The sequence below is a fragment of the Pieris napi genome, chromosome 13 (genome assembly GCF_905475465.1).
Source record: "Pieris napi chromosome 13, ilPieNapi1.2, whole genome shotgun sequence".
Classification (NCBI taxonomy): Eukaryota; Metazoa; Arthropoda; class Insecta; order Lepidoptera; family Pieridae; genus Pieris; species Pieris napi.
In genome coordinates, this window is record NC_062246.1 from 9,976,108 (window position 1) to 9,987,668 (window position 11,561).

At 34.2% G+C, this 11,561-nt stretch overlaps 1 protein-coding gene across 2 annotated transcripts in view; it reads right to left on the reverse strand.

Annotated features, from left to right (window-relative positions):
- Nucleotides 1-737: 737 nt before the first annotated feature.
- LOC125055620 (putative fatty acyl-CoA reductase CG5065) overlaps nt 738-11,561 on the reverse strand; it is a 16,886-nt gene continuing 6,062 nt past the window's right edge. For both annotated transcript variants that reach the window (XM_047658084.1, XM_047658085.1), the window contains exons 4-13: nt 11,128-11,218; nt 9,234-9,379; nt 8,634-8,743; nt 7,536-7,619; nt 6,852-6,960; nt 5,655-5,731; nt 4,643-4,805; nt 3,893-4,043; nt 3,159-3,265; nt 738-1,578 (exon numbers count right to left, since the gene is read on the reverse strand). In XM_047658084.1, the coding sequence (XP_047514040.1) occupies nt 1,482-1,578; nt 3,159-3,265; nt 3,893-4,043; nt 4,643-4,805; nt 5,655-5,731; nt 6,852-6,960; nt 7,536-7,619; nt 8,634-8,743; nt 9,234-9,379; nt 11,128-11,218 (1,135 nt within the window). In that variant the 3' untranslated portion in view covers nt 738-1,481. The remainder of the gene's footprint in view (nt 1,579-3,158; nt 3,266-3,892; nt 4,044-4,642; nt 4,806-5,654; nt 5,732-6,851; nt 6,961-7,535; nt 7,620-8,633; nt 8,744-9,233; nt 9,380-11,127; nt 11,219-11,561) is intronic.

The window sequence follows — 11,561 nt, forward strand, 5'->3', positions numbered from 1 at the left end:
GAATTTTACCGTAAACTGTATCACTTGATCTGATACCGCCCATGGACACTCAAATTGCCAGAAGACTCTCAAGTGCGTTGCCGGCCTTTTAAGAATTGGTACGCTATTTTCGTGAAGGACCCTAAGTTGATTTGATTGGGTAATACTTCAGTTGGCAGCTGGTTCCACATAATGGTGGTGCGCGGCATAAACTGCCTTAAGAAACGCTCAGTCGTGGAACGACGGACGTCGAGGTGATAGTGACGGTATTTTGTTTTCTGCCTTGACGTCCGATGATGAAACTATTAATAATAAGATTGCTTACCTATTTATTACTTATATAATACCTTAGAAAATGACCTTTAAACCTTAATAAAGAGATATACCCAAAAGGACTCAGAGTCAAGACTTAACTCTCTAACTTAAGTAAATGTATTAGTTACATGAGTCACATTTAACAAAAAAAAAAACAAATGTGACGGTGGAACCACCGGTCACATTTGTTTTTCGGTCCACCGAAGCGTCGTCGACATTGATTACAATAATATTATAATAATTTGTTACAATGTTAGGGTGATAGGTACGTGCGTCAGTAGTAAATTATTGACGCCCGTGTCAAGTATAGGGTCTCTATAAGTTGACATAAGTATAAGTAAGTAAATATAAAATAAAAGAAGAAACAAATGAAGATAACAAGATTATGAATACTTTTCTATAGTTTGATGTAGTAGTTCTAAGATTAACCAAAAAAAAAATTATTCAGATATCAAATTATTTATTTAGATATTATAATTAAAATCTATGAACTATGTCTAAGGTACATATATTCGTAGTAAGTAATATAGATCACATTAAACTGTCCCGAAGATAATAAAGTTATTTATTTAAAGAGGTTTGCCATTATTATTACATTCTTACGTCTAGGAACAAGCAAAATAACAATAAAAACTAATTGTTGCAAACAGGCAAATACCGCATGCTTTATAATACTTAATACCGATAGCTATCATAATTCTTAGAAACTATAAATATGTGATCTAAAAAGCGAGATATTACCGAACATATTAGCATTCAAAAGTCTATTTACCGAAAAAACTTTAGACACAGTTAGTCTCTAATAAATTAATAATGAAAAAATATTTAAAGAACAGTGAAATTTTTGAAGCTTCCTAATTTATAGCCTGATTTTGGTGAATGATTAGCTAACCGAACTTCTAGGTAACATTCAATGTCGAGACTGCACTTTCAACGACTTTGAATGGAACATACAGAAGTCATCTTTAGCGCTTCATCTCAACTTGGATATACTTTAGAAAGTTGGAACAAAGAGCTGTCATATTGCTGGTCAGCTGTATTGGAGATTAGAGATACAAACCAGAAGAAACCGAATAATATCAGCTATTAATCCATATTTCATTTTAGCAATATCCGTTTACGCGTGAAGAATATATAAATTCTATAATATAAAGAATTTTCAGACAGGTTTTACTATATGATTAAAATTAAAAAATACTAGATACTTTCAAACTAACATAACTAACGAAGTACAATAAAGAACATGTTAAGAATATTTTCAGAAGTAGGTCCATGTAGAATAATCTGAAAAGAAACAAATTAATTCATTTAATAGATCACATTTGACATCAGTTTTAGCTTCATGGTTAAGCTTAGGTTTCCTAGAAAAGCGGTACCGTTAACTAACGGCCGTCATTTTACGGTTGTTAATAACGGCCGTCTTTACTTTTTAACATAATGCAAATGACAGCACCACTATTTGACGTTCCGGTGACACGTCTCTAGAAAACCTACTCCGATGTTATTTATAGACAACGTATGGGTGACGTCACCCAACGTTACATTACGGCCGTTGGATAACGGCACCGCTTTTCTAGGAAACCTAAGCTTTAGGTGATTAAAACATAAATAAAGTCCAAATCCAAATTTCATTCGAATTCAGTTATTATACAAAAGTTCTTATAGGTGCTGTTATTTTTTTTAAATATAATATTCACAATATTCTTAACAAAATAATAATTATTACTATCACATAATTATTGTAGGTTTTATCAAGTTGGCGCCTGGTAGATAGTACCGGTGACCCCAGAACTGGTGCTTTCCTCGCTCAACGAATTAGTATCGTAATACAGCGAGGAAATGCTGCCAGCGTTAAACGTACACTACCACAGGGACCAAACATTTAAATTGGTTTTGATTTTCTATTTATCAATTTTTTTTTTCAAATTGGTTAGTTTCGTATTTTTATAGTTGATTAAAATAGTAATATGTTTCATTTTAATTATAAATAATAATTGCATTTAATTCAATTTATCTTTTGTTTTTTGGCAATAACCTAGTGGTAAAAATATAAAAAGGGTTGGTTCACTGACGTTCCGTTCTGTTAACAACAGAAAGTGTTGTTTATTTAACGAAAGAAACAAGCACGAGGATTCCCTGTGTCGTGGGCAGCTAGTCTCTTCCGTTTGACATATTAAGGGTACTTGACATAAAAATTTTATACTTAAACTATTGTTGCAAAATTAGAATACTTTCTGTTTCTTGCCCGTTCTTCTCAGAACAAGGCCTCCTGGTAGTTGCGAACGGATGGCGTAGTCTTGCTGTTTCGCGAATTTTGTTAACGTTTTTGACATTCATAAGCATGCCCTAAAGATGCATCTAAACTGTGTAAACGTATTTTGATTTGATTTTCAGCATAGGATAGATTGAGAAGATGATGTTTAAAATTTTAAGGAAATATTTTGTTTAAAAAAAAATGAAGGAGCTTCTATTGTCATTATAACAATAACTCTGTAATTAAATTAAAAAAGTCAGTTCTAACTTCGAAACAATGTTATATGCTCGCCATTACGTTATGTTATTCAATTTTTATTCGGTCTCAAATATTAATTAAATTGGCGCTATTTCAAGTAATAATTATATTAAAATTACCTATAAAACTAAATCAGTTTAATAGCAATATTTTAACTAAAGTACTAATTCTTGAATTTTTTCTCATAGTAGTACGTGCCCTCTTTTAGCACGGGTTACATGGAAGAGATCGTTTGTGAGTGGTGAGCCTTAAGATTTATTACCGGGTTTTTTTTCAAGTAAGTGAAATAGTCCTTTCGTCTTAGCTATTCTTCCTGATCGGACGAACGAAGTATTAAAACACCACGGCTTACCTTTGATGCAGTTGTCTCGCTTGTGGCAATGTTGCCGGGTCTTCGCCACAACAGAACTCCCTCGCACCCTTGATATAATTGCGCACGTAGCTGTTCCATTCGATAGCCTATGATGAAATAATGTAGTAACAAAATGTTAACAGCGAAGGATTCTTCTAGTATTGAAGAGATCCCAATAGCAGAAGAAGCATATACACTTGCAAATGATCTTAGTTTATATACATGTAAGGAAAACATAATATATTTTCCTACACAAACTCTTGTCTATATTGTATTTTTTATAAACTCTTTTGTAATGTTGTCTTTGCCGTCTGATCGACGATGTTTAATTTATGTCACTGGACATAATATGTGTAAGATATTTTAATTTTTTCATTGTATTATTTTACTTTATAAAACCTAGAATATAGGCTTTAAATGTTGTTTCTTTTGTATTCACAGAGAAACGCAGTTGCGCCTTATTTATTCCCAGTATAAGCGATTGATACTATTATATACAATAAAGTGAAGCACTTTAATAATAATCCACTGACGCTCTAGTCCTATATTGCTTTAGATATTGGTTTCTGCTTTTTTGATTATTTTATTTTTCAGCCAAGGTTCTACATGCCGTACACTTTTGATTTTAAGACTGGCTGGTTTCCTCATAATTTTTGCGTTCCATTGCTAATAAGAACAAAAAGAATTAGCCTATTTCAACTATTAAATGGATTTTGGAAAATGTTATAGTTTACCTCGGGATTAGTATAAAAGACTTCATCTTCCTCCTTAGAGATTGTATTGCTTAGGGACAGATAGCGTTCATTTGTGAATCTCCAGGATTGGACCGTGTAGTATTGAAGGACTCGGAGGCCGTAGTTCACTCGTTTGTGTATGGTAACTAGGCTTAAATTGATAAAAAAGTAGTTTATTAAAATGTTAAATAATTATTATTAAAAAAAACAGTTTTTATATAAGCATACAAAAAGTACGTTGCCTAGGGTAGGATTCAGAAACGAGGCTAACGCAAAGTAAGTCGGTCAATGTCGTGGATACATACGGGAGTCATAATTTACGCTATTTCTGGTTTCTTTTAGTATTTATTGTTTCATACAATACTCAGTTTAATAAATTAAATTTTTTATTGAATTATAATGTCAATTGAATAGCAAAATGGCGCCAAAGCGGCGTGAGTTTTATAAGAATACATTTTTTCCATTATTATATATAGGATAGACTAAAGAACATACCGATATTACGTATATTATTCCTCTAACCATTCCCACAATTACGCAGGGCAATATTTGATATCAAAATAATTAATCAACGGTGAAGAGACTCAGTCCGCAATTTTGCAATATAGAAGTGAAATCTATTAAATCGGACTTGACAAAGACGCATGTACATATAAAATTGTGAATTACATTTTAATGAAATAAATGCTTTCATAATTCATAAATAAACTTTTAAAATTCTTATTGAAATTCAAAAAATTCAAAACTTACAATGGTTTATGGCCGGCTAAAATGAGATAGAAGTCTACGAGATAGGCAGGCAGCAAATGTGTGAAGAGGACAGCGATGTAATGATGAAATTTGTTCGTCTTCGGCGAACCCCCGGGGTACCACAGCGGCATGGTAAATGGGTATTCTGCGACGTTCGAGCGAGCTGAAAAATGTATTAGTTATTATTAGCTTCATTAGTTTGAGTGAGATAGCTGAGATGATTTTTTCATTTATTAGTAATGTTACAGCTAACACATTTCCATATTATACAAGAAAACACGTAGACAATACACAAAGCCAATACAGATTACATTGATAAACATAAATAGACAAAAAGAAAACTGAAATTAAATCTTAAACAAACGACAATTAATAATTAGTATTTTAAAGAAAAAACTAAATTGTTACTGCTAAACAAAGTCTTCCCGCTTCTTCAAATATATCCTCACGTCCTCTTTGTAAGGTGAAAAATATCATCTCATAATTAGTGTCATAGTTAGCTAAAACCCAAAACATTGATTATCTTGTCGCAAACGGTGGAAGGATTCTTAGTGAAATTAACTGCAGAGGCTATCTATCTGCCCATTAAGAATAGCGAGCAAAACACTGCTGACAGTATATTCCAATGAGTCTAAATTAAAATATTTGCAAGAATCCGCATAACTATAGAAATATTGATAATTGTTTCGATAATAGAATATTTAGGGTCTGTTTCACAATGTATGAATAAAGTACCAAATAGCTATGCAACACATAAATTATTTGAAAGATAAATTGTGCTATTTGACATTCATCGGACTCATAGCTTATGCTGGACTTTATGTGACGAATAGCGCTATCTGACAGTCGTGAAACGCAACAATAGTGTTTATTCTACCAATAAGTATAATAATAAAATAGCTAATTTGGAACTTATGTAGAACTTATCCGTACATTGTGAAACAGATCCTAAAACTATGTAATGTATGTTACTAACACTTGTTCGCCACTTTTGTGGGTTAATAAAACCTACCTAGATCAATAGCTTCACCCCAGGTAATGGGATTTTTGTCAGACCGGGCGAGGTTGAACACAACAATTTCCTTGGGTCTGTAAAGTAAATATTTGTTATTGCATCATAAACATAACGATTTTAATGATATAATATAGTTTGTCGTTGAACCTAGATTTATAGAAAGAACCTTCTCGATTAGTCCAACCACTGACAGGCCCCCCAGTAGCTAACTAAAACTCAAACTCAAAATAACTTTATTCATGTAGAAGAAGTTAAATTAATTGTAAATTTACATTTACTACCAGTTCGCAAGCCAAGGGCGTAGAGCGGGCAAGAAGAACTGGCAAGAAACTCTCCGCCACTCTTTTTAATTGCCAAGTTTTGAGTCATACAAATTTTTTGAACTGGAGCAAATCAATCCCAAGGATTAGGATCATTTAAATATTCGTTAAATTTATAAAAAGCTTTGTGATTAATTTACGTTTAACGAGGGCTTTGGTTAGTGATAATTCTCTAATTTCGCTTGGGAGTTTGTTGTAAAAACGAATACAATTTCCATATAAGGAGTGGTTTATCTTCTGGAGCCTGATTGGTCGTCAACTCAAATTAGTTCTGATTCGCGTATTATACTGGTGAAAGTCGCCATTTGTTTTAAAGTCGAGTTGTATATATCCTTAGTCGGAATTACTTCAGCTCGTTTCAGCTTTTGACGTTATCTCAGTAATTGTAGATGTTGCTGCATTATTAGTACAAAAGTGCCGTTGTCTCATCTCTCACTGAGACAAAATTTTCAATACTGGATTTATTTAGTAAAATCGATCCTCGGAGTGAAGCCTACCAAGTCCCCAGGAAACTTTTGAGCTTCTGGAAGGAGGATAGGCTGGCTTAATTAGCCAGGACTTAACGCATGATGGACCAAATGGGCGTCTAAACGGAAAGTAAGTCCACACTACATACATACTTAGTGAAATTAAATTGTGTTTTTTGTTAGAATCTAATCAAGATGATTATCCGATATGACATTATTTTAAAAACCTGTAAGTACTGTTAATATTATTCAATGTGCTTTGTACTTTTACTACAAGAAAAGTACAGTATATAAGTTTTTTTTTTAAATTCAAAGATTTTCGGTCTTTGTGCCTAGGCGTTATAAACCGGCGCCTCATTGTTAAAGAAATACTATGTTTTTTTTTTGCTTTAATTTGTGTGTCTTACCTCTGTAATGCTGTCTTATACGCGAGTAGAATGCACCCGTTGACTACTAAATCTACTGGCAACGCATCCACTTGCTGCTTGTGATCACAGAGCATCGAACGAATAACTCCTGCGCATAACATAATATGCACTTAGTTAAATATATTGGAAATAAGACATTTCTAGATTTAGTTAGATATCATACTACTTTTTATAACAAAGATACAGCACCCAATTGTAGGTAGGTGCTGGTGATATTTTGAATCAATACACTTTTTTCTTAAAAGGCCGGCAACGCACTCGCAAGCCCTCTGCCATTGAAAGTGGCCATGGGCGGCGGGTATCATTTAACATAAGATGAGCCTCCTGCCCGTTTGCCCCCTGTTCTATAAAGTATGTCAGTGTTCAATCGCGAGTGCGTTGCCGGTCTTTTAAGAATTGGTAAGCTGTTTTCTTGAAGGATCCGAAGTCGAAAAGGTTCGAGTATACGTAAATGGGCAGCTGGTTTGGTGGAATTTTTTTCGCGGCAAAAACTGCCTTAAAAAACGCTCAGTTGTGTAACGACGGAGGTCGAGGTGATACGGGTGGAATTTCGTATTCTGCCTCGATGTCCGATGATTAAACTCAGCTGCAGGTATATTTATATTGGTCTGATTTATAAGCGGTATGATATTTATTAATTTATTATACTCTTCAAGTTTTTACCTTTCCCAGCTCCAACGATGATACCGGTTGGTCCGTTCATGTTATCAACCCATCCGGGATGAGGTTCTTTTAATGACGCCGTTACTGTAATATTAATATAACTTTCATTAGAATTTATATTTAAAAAAAAATTGGGATAAAAGAACTTCCATAACAACATAATCACATAGTCAATAATTTTTAAAAAATTACTTTTCCAGTATAGAGGATACGATTCATTTAATTTTCAACTTTGAATTTTATTAAGGATTTTGCGATCAAAAATATAAATACTATTGTCTATTGTCAAGTATGTGTGTAATATATTTATAATGCAATTTCTTATTCTATAATACATCTTCCTATAATATATCTTTCTTCTAATTATTTATAATGTTATGGGTCATTCTTGTGAAATGAAACAAAATTAGCATAGGATATTTATAAAAGGAACCACAAGCAAGATAACTAATATTCTAAACCTTATCTTATATTTCACTTAAATAAATAAAGGTGGACGCCAAAATCCTCCTGATTTTGGTTTATCCTTGAAACCTATTTTTCAAATTCTACAAAATTTCATATAACACAAGAAACAATTTATAACTCAAAAGCGTCCAGTACACGGCAATAATGCAAATAAACGCTAAAATAAAATCATTTTCGCTCGTCCAAGTCACGTTTCCACTCATTGTATTAATTAAATATGGGCACCACTACACGCGAAAAAAGTGGAACTAATGTTTATCACTGCTATGACGGCCGTCATGCAAATGACAGCACCGCTATTTGACGTTACGGTGACATTCAACGTACTCTAGAAAACCTACTCCGATGTTATTTATAGACGTATGGGTGACCACCCAACGTTACATTACGGTCGTTAGATAACGGCACCGCTTTTCTAGGAAACCTAAGCTTTAGACCAGCGTTGCAACCCCACTACCCTTACTTTTATCTTAGTTAAAAGATCTTGTTCTGAACCATTAAAGTAAGTTGACACTTAGCTTCGAACAAAGTGTTTCATTTGTTTGAACATCCCTAATAACCGTCACCGAACTCACTTTAGTATTAAAGATTAATATTTTTTCTATGAGAAATATTGTTTGTTTCACTTACCAATAGATGGCCGTGCAATGGCAATGGGGAATTTGCCTGCATACTGAGAGACTAGTTCTTCCGCCAGAGACTTTGTGTAGCTGTATGTGTTTGGTTGTGGTGCTATCAATCTGAAAATTTTAATATTATATTAAAAAATCTACATATACAAGCAACACCTCGACTTTCAGCCAAAAGCCTGCTGCCTTTCAGGCACATTTTGCTATGCTACCCCAGAGAATGTTCAGTTTTCCGGAATGAAAACTTTTTAGGTTTTTCTGTGAATTTTTCTCTATATATCAACCTCGGAATTCAAGTCACAAGTTTTAATTAACAAATAAAAAGTAGGGGTTGATCGTAGAGGGGTGAAAATTAATGCCTCATAATAAAAAAATTTTTTTTCCAAAACCTTAAAAAAAATTTTTTTGGGGTGGACACCCCTTATCACTTAGGGGTTTGACAGATAGATAGTACCCGATTCTCAGACTTACTGAATATGCATAAAAAATTAATAAGAATCGGTCGACCCGTTTCGGATGGGAACGAACATTGTGACACGAGAATTGTATTATTAGGTGATAGAAACAAGTATATATTCTTGCATTAGTAGTATCTACTTACTTCTTTTCCATAAGAGTCAAAGTATCAAGATCCATCCACTGCGTGGCACGTATCACGTCACACGGCTGATGCTTAACTGGGTACAGAACTTCTTCCAATACGGGCAGATCCGCGCGACAGAATGTGGTCGACATATGGACGAACACCTGGAATTTCATTAAATTTTAATATATTACTTAAATTATTTAGATCAAGGATATGGTTTATTGGTATACAATACAAACTTTTGACAGACACACAATAAATAGAAGATTTTTCTTTCTTACAATAAATTTCACAAAACAGAGTGCGACTTTATAAGAATAACAATCCAGCCTACACAATAATTATGGCTAATAAGTTAAGCTTAAACTAAGGTAATGTTCATTAACAGTCTTAGGGTTTCACAATGTATGGATAAAGTACCATATAGCTATGCAACACACAAATTATTCGTAAGATAAATTGTGCTATTTGACATTCATCGGACTCAGAACTTATGATGTACTTTATGTGACGAATAGCGCTATCTGACAGTCGTGAAACGCAACAATAGTGTTTATCCTACCAATAAGTAATAAATAGCTAATTTGGAACTTATGTAGAACGTTCGGAACACTAATGTTCTATAATGTATTGACACTGTCCGTGTCTGAGATGCCGCACTTGCACTTATATTCAATACACTAGTTTAAGTAACTCACTTTTGAGTTTTTTTTTTGTTTTTTTTTTTTGACAATTCACACCAATTGACCTAGTCCCATGCTAAGCTGGTGAAGCTTGTGTTATGGGTACTAGGCAACGGATATACATACATATTATAGATAGACATATAAATACATATTTAAATACCCAAGACCTAAGCACAACACCAAATGCTCGTCACATCGATGTTTGTCTCAGCCCAATATGGATTCCCAGTCAGGGGTACTAACCACTAGACCAATGAGCCGTCAGTTAGTTAGTTAGTTGGGTTCTATTAAGGCGTCTGTCTTGTGCTAGTTGTATTAAGAAGTTCGATTGCCTCAGCATTCACATGTTTATGTATACTGTTTCGTGAGTGAAGGCAAACCGTTTCACCGTATTTAGGACTTTATCCACATTAATCCTTATTATTCTTTAACTTTTATTACACCACAGTGCATTGACATCCAGAAGCACTTTTTTTGGAACCATTCTATTATTTCCAAATTTATCTTTGCTGTTTGCACTACCTAGGTCGCATTTTTACTTTTTACTAGAAACATTAACGATTCGTACAAATTTATGATATAAAAAGCATTAAAAAACTAAAATAAAAATCAGTGGCGCTACAACCCTTTTAGGGCCTCAGATTTGAATCTGTTTCATGATCATTATCTAATAGGCAAGTGGGTGATCAGCCTACTGTGCCTGACACATGCTGTCGACTTTTTAGGTCTGTTCGAGCTAATGTTAAATGCACACATAGAAAGAAACTCCATTGATGCACAGCCGAAGATCGAACCTACGACCTCAGGGAAGAGAGTCGCATGCTGAAGTCACTAGGCCAACACTGCTCTTAAAAAAGCATTTAAGACTTGAATGAAGACTGCCCTAAGTGTTCCTCAACTTTGTTTATTGTTTTTTTTTAGAACAGCCTGGATTAATATGATTTTATTTGTATCAATTCACCTAATAAGGTTCTTTTGTTGTATGTAAAGTTGTATGGTACATAATTTAGTTATAGGCTCTAAATCTTAATAAAGAAAACAAAATGTTCCTTTTGAAGGATGAAAACTTAAAAATGCAATTTCGTCAAAGAAAAGCTCTGACTACTGCGTAAAATAATACGTGTGAAAATCTTACAACATCCCTCTTGCTTACGAAGTATACGTAGTATCTGATGCTTGGTCAAAAAGTGATTTGCATAACATTATTAAATTTAACAATATACCTCTAAGCGATGCAGAGTGGCAGCCAGTTCTAACATCCTTTGGACTCCTGTCACATTCATGTTTACAGCATCACGAATATTTGCGTCAAACCTGTAATAAAAATATACTTCATCATATGGTATTTTGTGTGTTAGGGACAATTACGGGCCATTGTCTCCTTAATAAACATCTTTTTGTCCTAGGCGCGACAGACAACCCCTTGTGCAGAGGCTGTTTCAGCGCAGAGGAATCAGTCACCCACGTAGTCCTGGAATGCGAGGCTGTGGCTAAACAACGAGCCTCCTCGGAGCACTGAGGTCGCTCCGTGAAGCCTGTGAAATTGCCAGGAGACTTCTGTGCTTCTGGAAGGAGCTAGGCTGGCTAAATTAGCCAGGTCTTTCCGTACAACGGACAAATTATGAGTGTAAGTGCGGAAACTGAGTCCACAAACCTA